The 20,000-nt window shown below is 44.8% G+C and overlaps 1 protein-coding gene across 1 annotated transcript in view; it reads left to right on the top strand.

Moving 5' to 3' along the window:
* Nucleotides 1-20,000, top strand: part of LOC123509165 (protein Gawky-like) — a 52,830-nt gene that overhangs the window by 323 nt on the left and 32,507 nt on the right. Inside the window, 7 exon segments of the mRNA XM_045263348.1 lie at nucleotides 5,593-5,667; nucleotides 8,805-8,920; nucleotides 11,224-11,346; nucleotides 11,514-12,545; nucleotides 12,547-13,393; nucleotides 13,396-13,783; nucleotides 14,314-14,539. Of these exon segments, the coding sequence (XP_045119283.1) occupies nucleotides 5,593-5,667; nucleotides 8,805-8,920; nucleotides 11,224-11,346; nucleotides 11,514-12,545; nucleotides 12,547-13,393; nucleotides 13,396-13,783; nucleotides 14,314-14,539 (2,807 nt within the window).

Below are 20,000 nucleotides of genomic sequence, written 5' to 3'. Positions count from 1 at the left end.
CCACCTCACACACCCGAGGGAAAAGGTGGAAGACTGGATAAAACTTAGAAAAATGGCGGAAAATATGTTGAACTCGTCCCGGATTGGAGTGTTCAGTCATTTTTCATTTTTTTATGGTTATTTCCACCAGCCGCGCATTAATTCTGGCATTTATAAACTCTCCTTGTATTTTTAGGCCTACCTGCAATATTTCACCCTTAAATATTCACCAGGGGGGCTTAAATTTTAGGTGTGTTTTAAAGTGACGTGGGTTTTAAACGGGTCTAGCAGAATTTTGTGGCTAATGGAATTTTTGTGATTTTGCGTATTTTTGGCTTCTACGCGTGTGGTTTTGGTGGTTTAGGGTTATTTTAGGGGTGTTTGAAGGTGTTTTAGTGATTTTGAAGGTGTTTTTGTGATTTTAAAGGTGTTTATATTGTGTTTTTATAAAGGTGTTTTTTATGTAATGGGTTACGTGTGCGTGTGTCTGTGTGTGTGTGTGTTTAGGGTTATTTTAGGGATTTTAGGGTGTTTGAAGGTGATTTTGTGATTTTAAAGGTGTTTTCATTGTGTGTTTATAAAGGTGTTTTTTTATGTAATGGGTTACGTGTGCGTGTGTCTGTGTGTGTGTGTGTGTGTGTTTAGGTGTGTGTGTGTGTGTGTGTGTGTGTGTGTGTGTGTGTGTTATATCTAATTTAAAACATTTTCTTATATAACTTTGCCTAATCTGTGTGTGTGTTGTGGTGTGTGGCTGTGGTGGTGTGTGTTGTGATGCGTGGCTGTGGTGGTGTGTGGCCTTGCTGTGGTAGTGGTAGTGTGTGTGTGTGTGTGTGTGGCATAATTATTATTCTTTTCTTCTTCTTCTTCTTCTTCTTCTTCTTCTTCTTCTTCTTCCAGTTATTTTTCTCCTCCTCCTCCTCCTCCTCCTCCTCCTCCTCCTCCTCCTCCTCCTCCTCCTCCTCCTCCTCCTCCTTTATATCACTTGTTAGGTTAGGTTAGGCTGGGCAAGGTTAGGTTAGAGAAGGTTAGGTTAGGTTAGGTTAGGTTAGAGTTAGAGAAGGTTAGGGAAGGTTAGGTTAGGTTAGGTTAGGTTAGGTTAGAGAAGGTTAAGTTAGGGAAGGTTAGGTTAGAGTTAGGTTAGGTTAGAGTTAGGGAAGGTTAGGTTAGGTTAGGTTAGGGGAGGTTCTGGCCTTCCTAACTATTACAGACTTCTAAAAACACCTGTAACTTCCAATAGTGTGTTTTAAATGTAGACGAGAGAGAGAGAGAGAGAGAGAGACACACACACACACACACACACACACACCAGCGTTTGAATAATAATAATGAAAACAAGGAATATTTTAGCTTATGTAAACTCGGAAAAGCATAAACACACACACACACACACACACACACACACACACACACACACACACATACACACACACACACAAATATGAGTTTAATTGTGTTTTTAGTCAATTTTTTTCGTTCTTAATCTCTCTCTCTCTCTCTCTCTCTCTCTCTCTCTCTCTCTCTCTCTCTCTCTCTCTCTCTCTCTCTCTCTCTGACGTTTGTTTGTTTGTTTGTTTGTTTGTTACGTTGGTGTTTTTGTACGAGCGGTTTATTTGTCTTGTTTTTACGTGTGTTTTATTTTTGTTGACATTTGGAATTAATTTGTCGTTTTTATTTAATCATTTATTTAATTTATTTATTTCTGTTACGAATGCTCAATTTTTTTTTTTTGGGTTAATTAATTTTTTTTTTCTTTCTTAATTTACAGTTTAGAATTAATTAATCATTTTATCTATCTATCTATTTATTTATCTATCTATTTATTTTATCTATCTATCTATTTATTTATTTCTATTGTGAATGTTCCTTATCTTTTAATCAATTCTTCTCATTTTATCTTATTTTTTTTTTATTTATTCTCTATTTATTTATTTACCTATTTATTTTACCTATATATTTCTATTATAGGGAATTTTAAGGCTTTCTTTACGGAGTTTTGAGGGATTAGATAAGGTTAGGTTAGGTGCTGTGTGTTTTGTGGTGTTTTTGTGGTGTTTTGTGGTGTTATGTGGTGTTTTGTGGTGTTTTATAGTGTTTTGTGGTGTTATGTGGTGTTTTGTGGTGTTTTGTGGTGTTTTTGGGTGTTTTTTGGGAATATTTGTAAGGGTTTCGAGTCTTTTTGGGGTGTTTTGTGGTGTTTTAGGTGTTTTTGGGTGTTTTTGGTGTTTTAGGTGTTTTTGGTGTTTTATGGTGTTTTAAGGTGTTTTAAGAGTTTGCTGTGTTTTGGACATTTGTGGGTGTTTTTTTGTGTATTTTAAGGGTATTTGGGAGTGTTTTAGTGTGATTTGTTTGTGTTTTAAGGGTTTAGAGTCTTCTTGGGCAGTTTTGTGGTGTTTTGGAGTGTTTTTAGGGTGTTTTGTGGTGTTTTAGGGTGTTTCTGTTTTCTGTATTATATATATTTTTAAAGGTTTTGAGTGTTTTTTGAGGTGTTTAGGGAATTTTAGGGTGCTTTGGGGTGTTTTAGGGTATTTTAAGGGTGTTTTGTGGTGTTTAAGGGTGTTTTGTGGTGTTTTATGGTGTTTTAAGTGTTTTGTGAGTTATTGTCATTTTAATGTTTAATGGTATTTTGGGGGTATTTTTGGTGTTTTAAGGGTGTTTTTTAAGTGTTTAGATTGTTTTTGGGGTGTTTTAAGGATGTTTAGAGGCATTTTAAGGGTTTTAGGATGTTTTAGGGTGTTTAAGCATATTCAAGGATGTTTTAGGGTGTTTGAAGGATGTTTTGAGGTTTTTAAGGGTGTTTTTCTGGTATTATTAAGAGTGAAATGAACCATAATGTAGTTTTCATTCTCTCTCTCTCTCTCTCTCTCTCTCTCTCTCTCTCTCTCTCTCTCTCTCTCTCTCATGTGAACCCAGCCACCCTTTGTCTCTCCATAGAAAGTTACTATTGTGTGTGTGTGTGTGTGTGTGTGTGTGTGTGTGTGTGTGTGTGTGTGTGTGTGTGTGTGTGTCTGTTGGTCTGTGTCTGTCTGTCTGTCTGTCTGTCTGTCTGTCTGTGTGTGTGTGTGTCTGTCTGTCTGTCTGTCTGTGTATGTGTGTGGAAAAATTTTGAGGTTTCAGAGAAAGAGAGAGAGAGAGAGAGAGAGAGAGAGAGAGAGAGAGAGACCTTAGTAGTGAAAGGTGTTGGGTTTAAGAAAATGCAAGAGAGAGAGAGAGAGAGAGAGAGAGAGAGAGAGAGAGTGTATTATTACCAAGAGAACTTAGATTAGCTTAGATATATACTCTCTCTCTCTCTCTCTCTCTCTCTCTCTCTCTCTCTCTCTCTCTTTCTCTAACCTTGGGGTGGCTGTGGTAAAGATAACTCTCTCTCTCTTTTTATCTGTTATCTCTTATCTTTTATCTCTCTCTCTCTCTCTCTCTCTCTCTCTCTCTCTCTCTCTCTCTCTCTCTCTCTTACATCAGTACCTCCCCTTAGATAGATAGTTAGAGAGAGAGAGAGAGAGAGATAGCGGTCTTTGTTTTCTTTCCTTATATTTATCTTCCTTTTTCCTCCTCCTCCTCCTCCTCCTCCTCCTCCTCCTCCTCCTCCTCCTCCTCCTCCTCCTCCTCCTCCTCCTCTTGTGTCGTTTTGTAAATATCCTCATGAAAAAATCTTAAAAAATTTGCCGTTTGAAAAAATCTTTAAAATTTGCGTTTGAAAATATCTTTAAAAATTTGCCGTTTTGCTTTAATCCGGAGAAGAAAAATGTGGGAAAATTCATTCTGTTCTTATTCCGCCGGAGAAATTGTTAATATTTTGTTGTTGTTTGTGATGAAAAAAAAAAAATCGACTAATTCTTTTTATTTAGCTAAAGTAATTTCCTCGTTTGTATTTCTTCAGAGCTCTCGGTGAATATTTCTCATTTATCTCCCGAAAAAACAATTAATTTCCATGTTTTCCTCGCAAAAGTGTCAATATGAAGAACGTCAAGTATTGTATCAAGGCTAACCACTATTTTGCGTCTCCCGTACAAAAATAAAGACTCTAATTCATTCTGATTATGTTCCGTCAAAGAATTTGTCAATATTTTTGCTGCGTTTGTGATAAAAATGACAAAAATCAACAAATATTTCTTTTCTTGGCTAAAGTTTGTGTTTTTCTTAATTTTTGCCGTTAAAGTGACTCGTTTGGTTTATATTCTGTCAAAGAACTTAATATTTTTGTTGCGTTTGTGATAAAAATGACAAAAATCAACAAATATTTCTTTTCTTGGCTAAAGTTTGTGTTTTTCTTAATTTTTGCCGTTAAAGTGACTCGTTTTGTTTGTATTCCATCAGAGAACTTAATATTTTTTTTGCGTTTGTGATAAAAATGACAAAAATCAACAAATATTTTTTTTCGCTAAAGTTTGTGTTTTTCTTGATTTTTTGCAGCTAAAGTGACTCGTTTGGTTTATATTCCGTCAAAGAACTTAATATTTTTGTTGCGTTTACATCTCGTCAAACAACTTCCTGGCTGTTTTCTCTCTTGATTAATTAAAAAAACAATTATTTCCTTGCTTCTCCTTAAAATAAAAACACAAATTCGTTCCGTTTCTTTTCCGTCGAAGAATTTGTCAATATTTTTGTTGCGTTTGTGATAAAAATGACAAAAATCAACAAATATTTCTTTTTTTGGCTAAAGTTTGTGTTTTTCTTGATTTTTTGCCGCTAAAGTGACTCGTTTTGTTTATATTCTGTCAAAGAACTTAATATTTTTTTTGCGTTTGTGATAAAAATGACAGAAATCAACAAATATTTCTTTTTTTCGCTAAAGTTTGTGTTTTTCTTAATTTTTGCCGTTAAAGTGACTCATTTCGTTTGTATTCCGTCAAAGAACTTTATTTTTTTTTTGCATTTGTGATAAAAATGACAAAAATCAACAAATATTTCTTTTCTAGGCTAAAAAGTTTGTGTTTTCTTGATTTTTGCCGTTAAAGTGACTCGCTTGGTTTATATTCCGTCAAAGAACTTAATTTTGTAGCGTTTACATCTCGTCAAACAACTTCCTGGCTGTTTTCTCTCTTGATTAATTAAGAAAACAATTATTTCTTTGTTTCTCCTTAAAATAAAGACACAAATTCCTTCCCTTTTCTATTCCGTCGAAGAATTTGTCAATATTTTTGTTGCGTTTGTGATAAAAATGACAAAAATCAACAAATATTTCTTTTCTAGGCTAAAGTTTGTGTTTTTCTTGATTTTTTGCCGTTAAAGTGACTCGTTTGGTTTATATTCCATCAAAGAACTTAATATTTTTGTTGCGTTTGTGATAAAAATGACAAAAATCAACAAATATTTCTTTTTTTCGCTAAAGTTTGTGTTTTTCTTAATTTTTGCCGTTAAAGTGACTCATTCTGTTTATATTCCGACAAAGAACTTAATATTTTTGTTGCGTTTGTGATAAAAATGACAAAAAACGACAAATATTTCTTTTCTAGGCTAAAAAAGTTTGTGTTTTCTTGATTTTTGCAGTTAAAGTGACTCATTTCGTTTGTATTCCGTCGAAGAACTTAATATTTTTGTTGCGTTTGTGATAAAAATGACAACAATCAACAAACATTTCTATGGTTGTACTAATGTTAAATTCTTGTTTTTCTGCAGATAATTCCAAACCCACATGTGATCTAAACCCAATTCTCTCGTGCCAAGATGCTCTTTCGGTACCAAGTTCAGGAGGTGAGTGCCATGGGGGCCAGAGTGCCATGGGGGATGTCAGAGTGCCAGTGGGGGGTGTTAGAGTGCCATGGGGAGATGTTAGAGTGCCATGGGGAGATGTTAGAGTGCCATGGGGAGATGTTAGAGTGCCATGTTAGAGTGCCAGGGGAAGTGTTGTGCCATGGTACAGAGTGCCATAGGGGTGTTAGAGTGCCAATGGGGGTGTCAGTGCCATAGGGGTGTGTGTCAAAGTGCCATAGGGGATGTCAGAGTGCCATAGGTGGTGTCAGAGTCAGAGTGCCATGGGGGTGTCAGAGTGCCATGAGGGTGTCAGAGTGCCATGGGGGTTGTCAGAGTGCCATGGTGGTGTCAGAGTGCCATGGGGAGATGTTAGAGTGCCATGGGGAGATGTTAGAGTGCCAGGGGGTAGTGTTAGAGTGCCATGGTGGGTGTCAGTGCCATAGGGGGTGTTAGAGTGCCAATGGGGGGTGTCAGTGCCATGGGGTGTCAGAGTGCCATGGGGGGCCAGAGTGCCATGGGGAGTGTCAGAGTGCCATGGGGGCCAGAGTGCCATGGGGTGTGTCAGAGTGCCATGAGGGGTGTTAGAGTGCCATGGGGGTGTCAGAGTGCCAGGGGGAGTGTTAGAGTGCCATGGGGGGCCAGAGTGCCATGAGGGGTGTTAGAGTGCCATGGGGGGTGTTAGAGTGCCATGGTACGTGTCAGTGCCATAGGGGGTGTTAGAGTGCCAATGGGGGGTGTCAGTGCCAATGGGGGGTGTCAGAGTGCCATGGGGGGTGTCAGAGTGCCATGGGGTGGTGTTAGAGTGTCATGTGGGGCCAGAGTGCCAGGGGGTGTCAGAGTGCCATAGGGGGTGTCAGAGTGCCATGGGGGTTCAGAGTGCCATGAGGGGTGTCAGAGTGCCAAGGGGGGTGTCAGAGTGCCAGGGGTGTCAGAGTGCCAGGGGGTGTCAGAGTGCCATGGTGGGTGTCAGAGTGCCATGAGGGGTGTTAGAGTGTCATGGGGGGTGTCAGAGTGCTATGGGGTGTCAGAGTGCCATAGGGTGGGGTTAGAGTGCCATAGGGGGTGTTAGAGTGCCAATGGGGGGTGTCAGTGCCATGGGGGGTGTCAGTGCCAGGGGGGTGTCAGAGTGCCAATGGGGTGTGTCAGAGTGCCATGGGGAGGTGTTAGAGTGCCAATGGGGAGGTGTCAGAGTGCCAATGAGGGGCCAGAGTGCCATGGGGGGTGTCAGAGTGCCATGAGGGGTGTTAGAGTGCCATGAGGGGTGTTAGAGTGCCATGGGGGGTGTCAGAGTGCCAATGGGGTGTGTCAGAGTGCCATGGGGAGGTGTTAGAGTGCCAATGGGGAGGTGTCAGAGTGCCATGGGGGGTGTCAGTGCCATAGGGGGTGTCAGAGTGCCGGGGGGGGTGTCAGTGCCATAGGGGGTGTCAGAGTGCCAGGGGGGTGTCAGTGCCATAGGGGGTGTCAGAGTGCCATGGGGAGGTGTCAGAGTGCCATGGGGAGGTGTCAGAGTGCCATGGGAGTATTAGAGTGCCATTGGGAGGTATCAGAGTGCCATAGGGGGTGTTAGAGTGTCATGGGGAGTGTCAGAGTGCCATGGGGAGGTATCAGAGTGCCATGGGAGTGTCAGAGTGCCATGGGAGTATCAGAGTGCCATTGGGAGGTATCAGAGTGCCATAAGGGGTGTTAGAGTGTCATGGGGAGTGTCAGAGTGCCATTGGGAGGTATCAGAGTGCCATGGGAGTGTCAGAGTGCCATGGGGAGTGTCAGAGTGCTATGGGGAGGTATCAGAGTGCCATAGGGGGTGTCAGAGTGCCATGTAGGTCAGAGTGCTAATGGGGGGCCAGAGTGCTAATGGGGGCCAGAGTGCCATGGGGGGCCAGAGTGCCATGTAGGGGTCAGAGTGCCAAGGGGGGCCAGAGTGCCAATGGGAGGCCAGAGTGCCATGGGGAGGTATCAGAGTGCCAATGGGGGCCAGAGTGCCATGGGAGGGGGTGCTGGCCCTTTAGTTAGCTTATTAATGAATTTATTTATTGTTATTATTATTTTAATTTATCTATTTATTTATCTATTTTTATTTATTTATTTATTTATCTAATTATTATTTTCTTTTATTTTTTCTTTCTTCCAATTTTTCTTTCTTTATTGTATTTTTTTTTATTTGATTTATTTTATTTTCAGGTTAGGTTTGTTTAAAGTTTTATTTATTTATTTATTAATTTATATATTTATTCATTTTTTGCTTCTATAAATGTAAAATATATGAATTAAGCTATAGTGTGATCTCTCTCTCTCTCTCTCTCTCTCTCTCTCTCTCTCTCTCTCTCTCTCTCTCTCTCTCTCTCTAAAATGCACCAAAAACATGCTCTTAAACATGCCAAACTGTCTTAAAATGTCCCTAAAACATGCCAAACTGTCTTAAAATGTCCCTAAAACATGCCAAACTGTCTTAAAATGCCCCAAAAACATGTCAAACTCTTAAAACACCCTGAAAACATGCCAAACTCTTAAAATACCTGAAAACATGCCAAACTGTCTTAAAATGCTCTTAAAACATGCCAAACTATCTTAAATGCCCTAGAAACATGCCAAACTGTCTAAAATGCCCTGAAAACATGCCAAACTGTCTTAAAATACCCTGAAAACATGCCAAACTCTTAAAATACCTGAAAACATGCCAAACTCTTAAAATGCCCCAAAACACACCAAACTGTCTTAAAACACCTTAAAAACATGCCAAACTATCTTAAAACACCTTAAAACATGCCAAACTATCTTACAGTGCTCTAGAAACATGCCAAACTATCTTAAAACACCTTAAAAACATGCCAAACTATCTTACAATGCTCTAGAAACATGCCAAACTATCTTAAAACACCTTAAAACATGCCAAACTGTCTTAAAACACCTTAAAAACATGCCAAACTATCTTACAATGCTCTAGAAACATGCCAAACTATCTTAAAACACCTTAAAAACATGCCAAACTATCTTAAAACACCTTAAAAACATGCCAAACTGTCTTCAAATGCCCTCAAAACATGCCAAACTGTCTTCCTTCCTCTCCTATTACTTCTTCCTCCCTCTCTACCTCTCTCAAACCTAACCTAACCTAACCTAATTTTGTGTACCCTCCGCAGATCTTTCCCTCTATGCATTTCCCGCCAAAGAGTGCATAGGGCCCCACTCGGACAGTCCATACAGTGTTTCTTCTTCAGGGAGCTTGGACACAGAGGCCTTCTCTCTTTTAGTCAAGGTAAGAGGATGCCAGCCCACTCAAATGCTCAAATAATTGCTGGAAAAAAAAAAGTGTGTGTGTGTGTGTTTTTTTTTTGTTACATTGTGTTTTTAAGCTATTTTACAGGGTGCAGTGTGAATATTATCTGCTTGTGTCTCTGTAGAGTGTAAGTGTGTGTGTGTGTGTGTGTGTGTTTAGCATGTATGTGTGTGTTTTTCAAGTTACTTTGTGTTTTTAAGCCATTTTACAGGCAGCAGTGTGTGTGTGTGTGTGTGTGTGTGTGTGTGTGTGTCTTATCAGTCTATCAATGCCAAAAAAAATACAGAACTCTTGATTTACACATTTTTGTTAATACGCGACCGAAGAAATATAATTAATTGAATTAGCGCGATGGGTTTGTGTGTGTGTGTGTGTGTGTGTGTTTACCTAGTTGTAGTTTTACAGGGCCTGGGCTTTATACTGGTGTGCACTCCCCCCCCTCCCCCATCACTTCCTCACTCAAACTGTTCCGAGTCTCAACAATCTTTGCGGGAAACTCAATTTTTTAACATCTCTCAGACATCTTCCCTTCCTCAGCTTCTTACTATACGATCTTGTGCTTCTAGTGTCATATTCTTCACTATTTTTTAACATCTCTCGGACATCTTCCCTTCCTCAGCTTCTTACTATGCAATCTTGTGCTTCTAGTGTCATATTCTTCACTATTTTTTAACATCTCTCGGACATCTTCCTTCCTCAGCTTCTTACTATGCAATCTTGTGCTTCTAGTGTCATATTCTTCACTATTTTTAACATCTCTCAGACATCTTCCTTCCTCAGCTTCTTACTATGCAATCTTGTGCTTCTAGTGTCATATTCTTCACTATTTTTAACATCTCTCAGACATCTTCCTTCCTCAGCTTCTTACTATGCAATCTTGTGCTTCTAGTGTCATATTCTTCACTATTTTTTAACATCTCTCAGACATCTTCCCTTCCTCAGCTTCTTACTATGCAATCTTGTGCTTCTAGTGTCATATTCTTCACTATTTTTTAACATCTCTCAGACATCTTCCCTTCCTCAGCTTCTTACTATGCAATCTTGTGCTTCTAGTGTCATATTCTTCTCTCAGGATCAGTTTCTCATTATCCACTTGGTCCATTCCGTTGGTCCATTTATAAACTTGTATCAGATCCCTCTCTCTCTCTCTCTTTCCTCCAGGGTTGGTAGATCCATAGCCTTTAGTCTCATTCCTTCAAATTCTGGAACCATTCTTGTAGCCATTTTTTGTAGTCTCTCCAGCTTCCTTATGTGTTTCTTTTTATGAGGGGTCCACACTACTCCTGCATATTCCAATCTGGGTCTTATTATAGTACTTAGCAATTTCTTCTTCATTTCTTTGTCCATGTAGTGAAATGCTACTCCAATATTCCTTACCAAATTATATGTGGTGTGTGTGTGTGTGTGTGTGTGTGTGTGTGTGTGTGTGTGTGTGTGTGTGTGTGTGTCTTATCAGTCTATCAATGCCAAAAAAAATACAGTTAACTCTTGATTTACACATTTTTGTTAATACGCGACTGAAGAAATATAATTAATTGAATTAGCGCGATGGGTTTGTGTGTGTGTGTGTGTGTGTGTGTGTGTGTGTGTTTACCTAGTTGTAGTTTTACAGGGCCTGGGCTTTATACTGGTGTGCACTCCCCTCCCCCACCACTTCCTCACTCAAACTGTTCCGAGTCTCAACAATCTTTGCGGGAAACTCAATTTTTTAACATCTCTCAGACATCTTCCCTTCCTCAGCTTCTTACTATGCAATCTTGTGCTTCTAGTGTCATATTCTTCTCTCAGGATCAGTTTCTCATTATCCACTTGGTCCATTCCGTTGATCCATTTATAAACTTGTATCAGATCTCTCTCTCTCTCTCTCTCTCTTTGTTCCAGGGTTGGTAGATCCATAGCCTTTAGTCTCATTCCTTCAAATTCTGGGACCATTCTTGTAGCCATTTTTTGTAGTCTCTCCAGCTTCCTTATGTGTTTCTTTTTATGAGGGGTCCACACTACTCCTGCATATTCCAATCTGGGTCTTATTATAGTACTTAGCAATTTCTTCATCATTTCTTTGTCCATGTAGTGAAATGCTACTCCAATATACGTCTCTGAAAATGCTATCAATATGGCTTACCGGTGTGTGTGTGTGTGTGTGTGTGTGTGTGTGTGTGTGTGTGTGTGTGTGTGTGTGTGTGTGTGTGTCAATCTGTCAGTGTATTCTAACAGTGTGTGTGTGTGTGTGTATCAATCTGTCAGTGTATTTGTAACAGTGTGTGTGTGTGTGTGTGTTGCAGTGTTGTGTAGGTGGTGAGTTGTGCGCTGAGATGGAGCTCCTCTGTGAAGCACGCCTGGCCTGTGAGGTCACAAACTTGCCAAATCCTGAGTTTCCTACCAAGAAAGTGCCTGAGTCCTCTACAGTGAGTATTGTCACGGGGAGTATTGTGAGGGCTGGGGAAATAATGATGATAATATTTGGCTTATTTGAATTGCAGTATATATATAGTGTGTGTGTGTGTGTGTGTGTGTGTGTGTGTGTGTGTGTGTGTGTGTGTGTGTGTGTTTTGATGGTGTTTGTGTGTTGCAGGCCGTGGAGACGGTTGGCATGGTGTGTGAAGCACAAAGTGAAGGGGAGATGGACCACAGCAGCAGCAGCAGCAGCAGCAGCGGCAGTGGTGACGGTGAGGGCGGGGGGCAGGCAGCTAGTGGAGGAGGAGCCGCCCCGCCGGAGTCCCCGGAGGGATGTGGTGGGGGATGGGGGGCCGGAGCTGACCCCCTGCTGCCCCACTGCCCCGCCAAGTCTTTGTCTGTGATATTCAGCTCCGTGCCGCCGGGCTGCCGCCCCGCCGGGGGGGAGCAGCCCCGGCTCCCGGGGCCCAGCCGTCCGTCCTCGACCACTGTCCCCGGGGCCCCCGGGGCGGCCCCCCCGGCGGCGGCGGCGGCCGCACACTCGCCCGCACAGGCCAGTCTCAACATTCCTGGCTCAATGGCCACCACCTCCGCCACTGGCCACCTCCAGGGTAACGGCCCAAGCTTTAACCGGGAGCCCGGCGCGGCCCGCCCCGGCCGGACCCACCCAAGTGCAACCTGCAACCAATACGCTTCATTTCCTACTTCATCCACGCCCCGGGCGGCCGGCCGGCCCGGAAAGTTTGGTTTTGCTTCCTTCCCCCGCGGGGCGGTGCGGGTGAACCAGTGGGGCATTCCCCTGGGACTGGGGCTGGCCGGGGGAGGGGAGAGTGCGGCCAATGGCTGGGGCGGCTCAGCCACCCAGACGGCCAGCTGGGGTGGCTCGGGAAGCGGCCAGTCCACCTCCCAGGGCCAGTGGGGGGGTGGTCCCAACCGGGGCGGGGGGGCACCCAACACCTCCCCGGCCCAGGGTAACAGTCTCAAGCCGACCCAGCAGAGCGGTGGCCCTGGCCAGCAGCCGGGGTCCCCCGCAGGACAGCAGAATGCCCAGGGCGGCAGCAGCGGTGGCGGGGGCCAACAGGGCGGCCCGTCGGCGCAGCAGCAGGGCCAGCAGGGCGGCGGCAGCGGCGGCAGCAGCGGTGGCGGGAACAACACATGGGCACAGGCTGCCGGGAAGGGTCTAGGGGGGTGGGGGTGGGGGATCTGGGGGCGGGGGCGGTTCAGCGTCGGGGGACGCACAGAAGCGGCACATGGAGCAGCAGCTGCAGAGCATCCGTGAGGCCTTGCTGAGCAGCGAGGGCTGGGGCGGCGAGAACGTCAACCAGGACACCGCCTGGGACCTCCCCAGCAGCCCCGAGCCCCCCAAGGACGCCACCGCCGCTGCTGCCACCGCCACCGCACCTCACTTCAAGCTGAACGTGAACAACGGCTGTGACCTTTGGGAGAACAACCTGCGCAACGGCGGGGTGGCGCCCCCCAAGGCCCAGCAGGCCCCCTGGGGCCACACCCCCAACACAAACTACGGTGGCACCTGGGGCGAGGACGACGACGCCGCTGACTCTTCCAACGTGTGGACCGGCGTCCCTGCCGCCAACCCCCACTGGGCCACCGCCGCCGCTGCCGCCAACCAGCCCAACCCCAACATGTGGGGCGGTGGCGGCGGTGGGGGCGGGGGCGGTGCCAACTCCAGCTCCGGCCCACCAAAGAAGAACATCGACTGGACCACCGGCAGCAGTGGTGGCAGTGGCGGCGGCAGCAGTGGTGGCGGCGGTGGCGGTGGTGGCGGCGGCAGCGGCTCCAGTGGGTGGGGTGACCATGGCCCTCAGCGCTCGGCCATCGAGAACCCCGCCAGTGACTGGGGCCCCGGCGGCCCTCACAAGCCAGCCCCACATGTGGGCCACTCTGGCCCTCACAGCGGCCCCCACCCTGGCCCACACAGCGGCCCACACTCCGGCCCTCACGGCGGCCCACACACCGGCTCACACTCCGGGCCACACTCTGGCCCACACAATGGCCCACACGGCGGCCCACACAACGGTCCACACGGCGGCCCTCACGGCGGCCACACTCCGGCCCACACGGCGGTCCAAACACAGGACCACACGGTGGCCCACACACCGGCCCCCACGGCGGCCTGACCCACGGCGTGCCCCCTGGTGGCCCCAGCGGTCCTGCCCAGTGGAACGGCCCCAAGGACATGAAGCCCAGCGGCCCCAGTGGTCCCAGTGGCCCCAGCGGGTGGGAGGAGCCATCCCCGCCCTCCCAGCGGCGGGACGACGGCACGGCAGTGTGGGGCAACCCGCAGCAGCAGCCAAACGTGTCCCGCTGGACCGACATGCCCACCGCCAACATGATGGGCCGCCCCGGCATGCCTGGACCACAGCAGAGACGCATGCCCGGACCCCCCGTCCACGCTGCCATCAGGCCTGATCAGCGCTGGGGACAGAAGTGAGTGTGTGTGTGTGTGTGTGTGTGTGTGTGTGTGTGTGTGTGCAGCAGCAGGGTGGGTGACGGGTGATGGGGGGTGGTGTAGTGATGCAGTGTGGGGGTAGTGTGGGTGAGGGTAGGCAGGGGTGGACCAATGATGGCAGGGTACCAATGATAATAGATAATAGTAATAATAGTAATAATAGTAAGATTAATAATAGTAATAGTAATAATAGTAGTAATGATGATAGTAAAGAGTTTGTATAGACAGATGCAGGGAGGGAGGGAGGGAGGGAGGGAGGGGGTCCAGACTACACAGGTTTGAGGGACACTGTTATGGTACACACTGCAAATGAACCACTCACACCAGGTGTTCAGGAGGCCTGTGTGTGTGTGTGTGTGTGTGTGTGTGTGTGTGTGTGTGTGTGTGTGTGTGTGTGTGTGTGTGTGTGTGAGTGAGTGAGTGAGTGAGTGAGTGAGTGAGTGAGTGAGTGAGTGAGTGAGTGAGTACTGAGAGTGAGGGCAGTGGAGTGACAGAGTGTGTGTTGCAGTGAGGGGTGCCTGCGTCGCAATGGCAGCTGGAGTGACTCTCCACACGACGGCGGCGGCAGCGGCATGTGGGTGGAGGAGCCCAAGTCTGGCGGATGGGGGGAGCAACCCATCACACCCCCCTCCTGGGGCACCAAGCCCAAGACACCCACCGGTGGCCCCGGCGGCCCCATAGGCTGGGCTGAGCCAGAGGTTGACCTGCAGCAGGGCTGGACTCACCACAACAAGGTGAGTGTGGCGCGGGGCGGGGTGGGGCCTGGCCGTCTGGCCTACAGTGGCAGGCCGTGCCGGCCCGGGCCGCCAGGTCTGGTGGGCCGGGGCGGCCCATCGTGGGGACGCTGCACCACCGGCCGCTGTGCATGCTGGCCTGGCCGTGTGTGGCCCACCGGTGGCCGCCGCCGCTGCAGGAACAGCCCCACACACACACACACACACACACACACACACACACACACACACACACACACACACACACACACACACACACCCCTGACAGCCATCCCTGCAGCGAGCACCACCACAGCCCCCACTACCCCCTCCCTAACCTGCAGGAGGGGTGGGGGGTGGGGTTGGAGGCACACAGCGAGGGCCGGGCCGCAGTGGGTGCACAGTGGCCATGTTGCTTCAGTAGTGCATGTGTAGTGTGGTACAGAGGCAGGGGGTGTCCAGGGGGTCTCCTGGGGTGCTGGGGGGCTAGGGTGCTGAATTAATGTACCTTTGCATGGGTTATATTGTTTGTACCAGCACCACTTGTATCTCTCTCTCTCTCTCTCTCTCTCTCTCTCTCTCTCTCTCTCTCTCTCTCTCTCTCTCTCTCTCTCTCTCTCCTTTTCCAATGCCATATAAATAACAAGTTTTTCTGTGGTTTTTTCATCTATCAATGTCAAATATTTCTTCAACTAACAGTGCAGGGCTTTAAGAGACATCAATGACCCTTAAAATGTCCCTAAAACCACCTAAACACACACAAAACTCCCCAAAAAACACTTGAAACTCACCCTAAAAACATCAAAACACTCCAAAATTACCCCAAAACCATCAAAACACTCAAAATCCCCCTAAAAACTTGAAACTTACCCTAAAAACATCAAAACACTCCAAAATTACCCCAGAACCATTAAAACACTCAAAATTCCCCTAAAAACTTGAAAGTCACCCTTTAAACATCAAAACACTCAAAAATTACCCCAAAACCATCAAAACACTCAAAATCCTCCTAAAAACTTGAAACTTACCCTAAAAACAACACTGAAAATTTCCCCATAACCATCAAAACACTCAAAATCCCCTAAAACTTGAAACTTACCCTAAAAACATCAAAACACACTAAAAAAACTCCCCAAAACGCTTAAAACTTTCCTCAAACCATCAAAATGCACTAAAGAAATTTCCTTAACACTTGAAACTTACCCTAACACCACTTAAACACACACAAAAATCTCAAAACAGTTTTCGAAGGCCATAGAGAGAACTAGCTGGGTTGTCAAGACAGTTTCTCCTTTTAGTACACCAGATATCTTGTTAATCCATCACCAGAACCACAAAAACACTTAAAATGCTGTGTTTTGCCAACTGGACAGGTTTCCAAGGCCACAGAGGAGATTAAAATAGTGAAGACTTTGGCTATTAATCTTCTGCCCTCCATAGACCCTTCCTAATGTCAATAAAATGGTCTTATTGTAGCCAAACTGTCTTGAAATGCTCTAAAAACATGTCAAACTGTCTTTAACCCCTTCAGTAGCATGACGTGTTTCCCTATTCCTTGTGGTGACTATTTGGTGATTTTGTACAGCTTCACAAACTCATGTGAGGGATTAAAATAGTGAAGACTGTGGCCATTAATCTTCTGCCCTCCATAGACCCTTCCTAATGTCAATAAAATGGTCTTATTGTAGCCAAACTGTCTTAAAATGCTCCAAAAACATGCCAAACTCTTAAAATGCTCTCAAAACATGCCAAACTGTCTTAAAATGCCCTCAAAACATGCCAAACTTAAAATGCCCTCAAAACATGCCAAACTGTCTAAAAATGGCCTCAAAACATGTCAAACTGTCTTTAAATACCCTCAAAACATGTCAAACTGTCTTAAAATACCCTCAAAACATGGCAAACTATCTTTCAAAAATCTCAAACTGTCTTAAATGCCCTCAAAACATGTCAAACTGTCTTAAAATGCCCTCAAAACATGTCAAACTGTCTTAAAATACCCTCAAAACATGTCAAACTGTCTTAAAATGCCCTCAAAACATGTCAAACTGTCTTAAGATGCCCTCAAAACACAAACTGTCTTAAAATGCCCTCAAAACATGGCAAACTGTCTTAAAATGCCCTCAAAACATGTCAAACTGTCTTAAAATGCCCTCAAAACATGCCAAACTGTCTTAAAATGCCCTCAAAACATGTCAAACTGTCTTAAAATGCCCTCAAAACATGGCAAACTGTCTTAAAATGCCCTCAAAACATGTCAAACTGTCTTAAAATGCCCTCAAAACATGTCAAACTGTCTTAAAATGCCCTCAAAACATGTCAAACTGTCTTAAAATGCCCTCAAAACATGTCAAACTGTCTTAAAATGCCCTCAAAACATGTCAAACTATCTTAAAATGCCCTCAAAACATGTCAAACTGTCTTAAAATGCCCTCAAAACATGTCAAACTGTCTTAAAATCCCTCAAAACATGTCAAACTGTCTTAAAATGCCCTCAAAACATGGCAAACTGTCTTAAAATACCCTCAAAACATGGCAAACTGTCTTAAAATGCCCTCAAAACATGTCAAACTCTCTTTTAATCCCCTCAAAACATGTCAAACTGTCTTAAAATGCCCTCAAAACATGGCAAACTATCTTAAAATATCCTCAAAACATGGCAAACTATCTTAAAATACCCTCAAAACATGGCAAACTATCTTAAAATGCCCTCAAAACATGGCAAACTGTCTTTAACTGCAAACTGAGAGAAACAAAACACTCTTAAAAAAAAAAAAAAAAAAAGGAAAATTTTAGGACGTTTTTTGTGTTTAACGCAGATTTTTGGATACATTTTAAGTGTCGTGACCCTTAAAGCAAACCCCCAAACACCCAAAAACACTTTAAAACACTCAAAAACACTCAGAAACACTCGGACATCCAAAAAATGGTCAAAAACACTCCAATATGCTCAAAAACACACAAAAACACACAAAACACCCAAAAACACTAAAAAACACCCATAAACACCTAAAAAACACCCCAAAAGCACCAAAAATTTTCTCAAAACACTTTAATGATCAAAACCCAAAACACCCCTTAAACACACACAAAACACTCCAATACACTAAAAAAACACTCATAAACACTCAGAAACACTCGGAAAACACTCGGAAAACACCCCAAAAAACACCCATAAACTCGAAAAACACAAAAAACACCCCAAACAGTCCTAAACATATGAAACCACTCAAAAACACCCAAAAAACACCCAAAAAACACCCAAAAACTCCCAAAACACCCCAAAACACCCTTAAACATGTTAAAACATCTGTAACAGCTAAAAACACATTAAACCACTCAAAAAAACACCCAAAAAACACTGAAAAACACCCACATTTGAGCACAAGACAAGACTTTATCCCCAAAAAACGCAGAATTTAAACAAAGATTTTAAGACCCATATTAGTGGTGCTGGTACTGTTGGGGTTGTGTGCGGGTGTGTGTGGGTGTGTGGGAGAGGTGTAGCCACATGTGTAGGCAGGTTTGGTGTTGGTGTGATTCGTTGCAAGCCTACATAATCCGGTAAACAAACGGTACACTTTTAAAATCACTGGCTTGTGTTCCCCTGTTGCCTTTCCTTCGATAGGTAAGACATGCAGGAAGATTGTGCACGATTTTTGACTCTTGACTCTTTCTACCTTGCGTTTGTGTGTGTGTGTGTCCTTAGCTGCTGTCCTGAGGTGTGTTTTGAGAGGTGTCCAGCCCTTTGAGGAGTGTCACGGAGTTTCACAGAGTCTGGCGCTGTTTAAGTAGCAAGTTTGATGGTGTTTTGTGATGCAGTGTTGGGATGTCCAGCTCTTTTAGGAGTGTCACTGGGTTTGGTGTTGTGAAGATTTGCCACTTAGCTACAGTCTTGAGATTTGTCCAGCCCTTTTAGGAGTGTCACAGAGTTTGGTGTTGTGAAGATTTGCCACTTAGCTACAGTCTTGAGATTTGTCCAGCCCTTTTAGGAGTGTCACAGAGTTTGGTGTTGTGAAGATTTGCCACTTAGCTACAGTCTTGAAGTTTGTCCAGCCCTTTTAGGAGTGTCACAGAGTTTGGTGTTATGAAGATTTGCCACTTAGCTACAGTCTTGAGATTTGTCCAGCCTTTTTAGGAGTGTCACAGAGTTTGGTGTTATGAAGATTTGCCACTTAGCTACAGTTTTGAGATTTGTCCAGCCCTTTTAGGAGTGTCACAGAGTTTGGTGTTGTGAAGATTTGGCACTTAGCTACAGTCTTGAGATTTGTCCAGCCCTTTTAGGAGTGTCACTGGGTTTGGTGTTGTGAAGATTTGCCACTTAGCTACAGTCTTGAGGTTTGTCCAGCCCTTTTAGGAGTGTCACATAGTCTGGCGCTGTTGATGTAGCAAACCTGAAGGTGTTTTGAGGTGTCCCAAGGTGTTTAAAGGTGTTTTTTAGCAAAGGAAGTTGGAAGTGACTAGGGCAGGGCTTGGCAGGGTTTGGTAGATGATAGTAGAGGCTTGGCAGGGGCTTGGCAAGATGTTGGCAGGGTATATGACAGTTCGATAATGCTGTTAATATCGCAGAAGAAAGTATTACACTCCCTTTCTAAACAGAGGCTTGACAGAGGTTCATTGAGGCTTGGCAGGGTGTTAGCAGGGTATTTGTTACATAATGCTGTTAAAATTGCAGAATAAACTTGGCAGGTGTTGATAGAAGCTTGGCAGGGGGTGATAGAGGCTTGACAGAGGTTCTTTGAGGCTTGGCAGGGTGTTGGCAGGGTATTTGTTACATAATGCTGTTAAAATTGCAGAATAAACTTGGCAGGTGTTGATAGAAGCTTGGCAGGGGGTGATAGAGGCCTGACAGAGTTTCATTGAGGCTTGGCAGGGTGTTGGCAGGGTATTTGTTCCATAATGCTGTTGAAATTGCAGAATAAATTTGGCAGGTGTTGAGAGAAGCTTGGCAGGGGGTGATAGAGGCTTGGCAGGGGTTGACAGAAGCTTGGCAGGGTATGAGCAGGGTATTTGTTACATAATGCTGTTAAAATTTTAGAATAAACTTGGCAGGTGTTGATAGAAGCTTGGCAGGGGTTGACAGAAGCTTGGCAGGGTATACGACAATTAGATAATGCTGTTGCAATTCTAGATAAGCTGTAATACTTCCTTTCTAAACAGAGGCTTGGCAGGGGTTGATAGAGGCTTGACAGGGGCTTGGCAGGGTGTTTTTGCTGTTAATATCCCAGAAAAACTTGGCAGGGGGTTGAAAGGAGCTTGGTAGAGGCTTGACAGGGGTTGATAGGGATTGGTAGAGGTTGACAGGGGCTTGGCAGGGTATATGACTTAGATAATGCTGAAATATTTTTACCCTCCCTTTCAAAACAGAGGCTTGGCAGAGGATGAAGGAGGCTTGGCAGGGGTTGATAATGTTGACAGGAGCTTGGCAGGGTATATGACAATTAGATATGCTATGATAACCCTCTTCTAAACAGTAGCTTGG

Source organism: Portunus trituberculatus, chromosome 26 (assembly GCF_017591435.1).
Source record: "Portunus trituberculatus isolate SZX2019 chromosome 26, ASM1759143v1, whole genome shotgun sequence".
NCBI classification, from domain to species: domain Eukaryota; kingdom Metazoa; phylum Arthropoda; class Malacostraca; order Decapoda; family Portunidae; genus Portunus; species Portunus trituberculatus.
The sequence above is the reverse complement of the archived record's forward strand: the minus strand, read 5'-3'. Positions and strand labels throughout refer to the sequence as shown.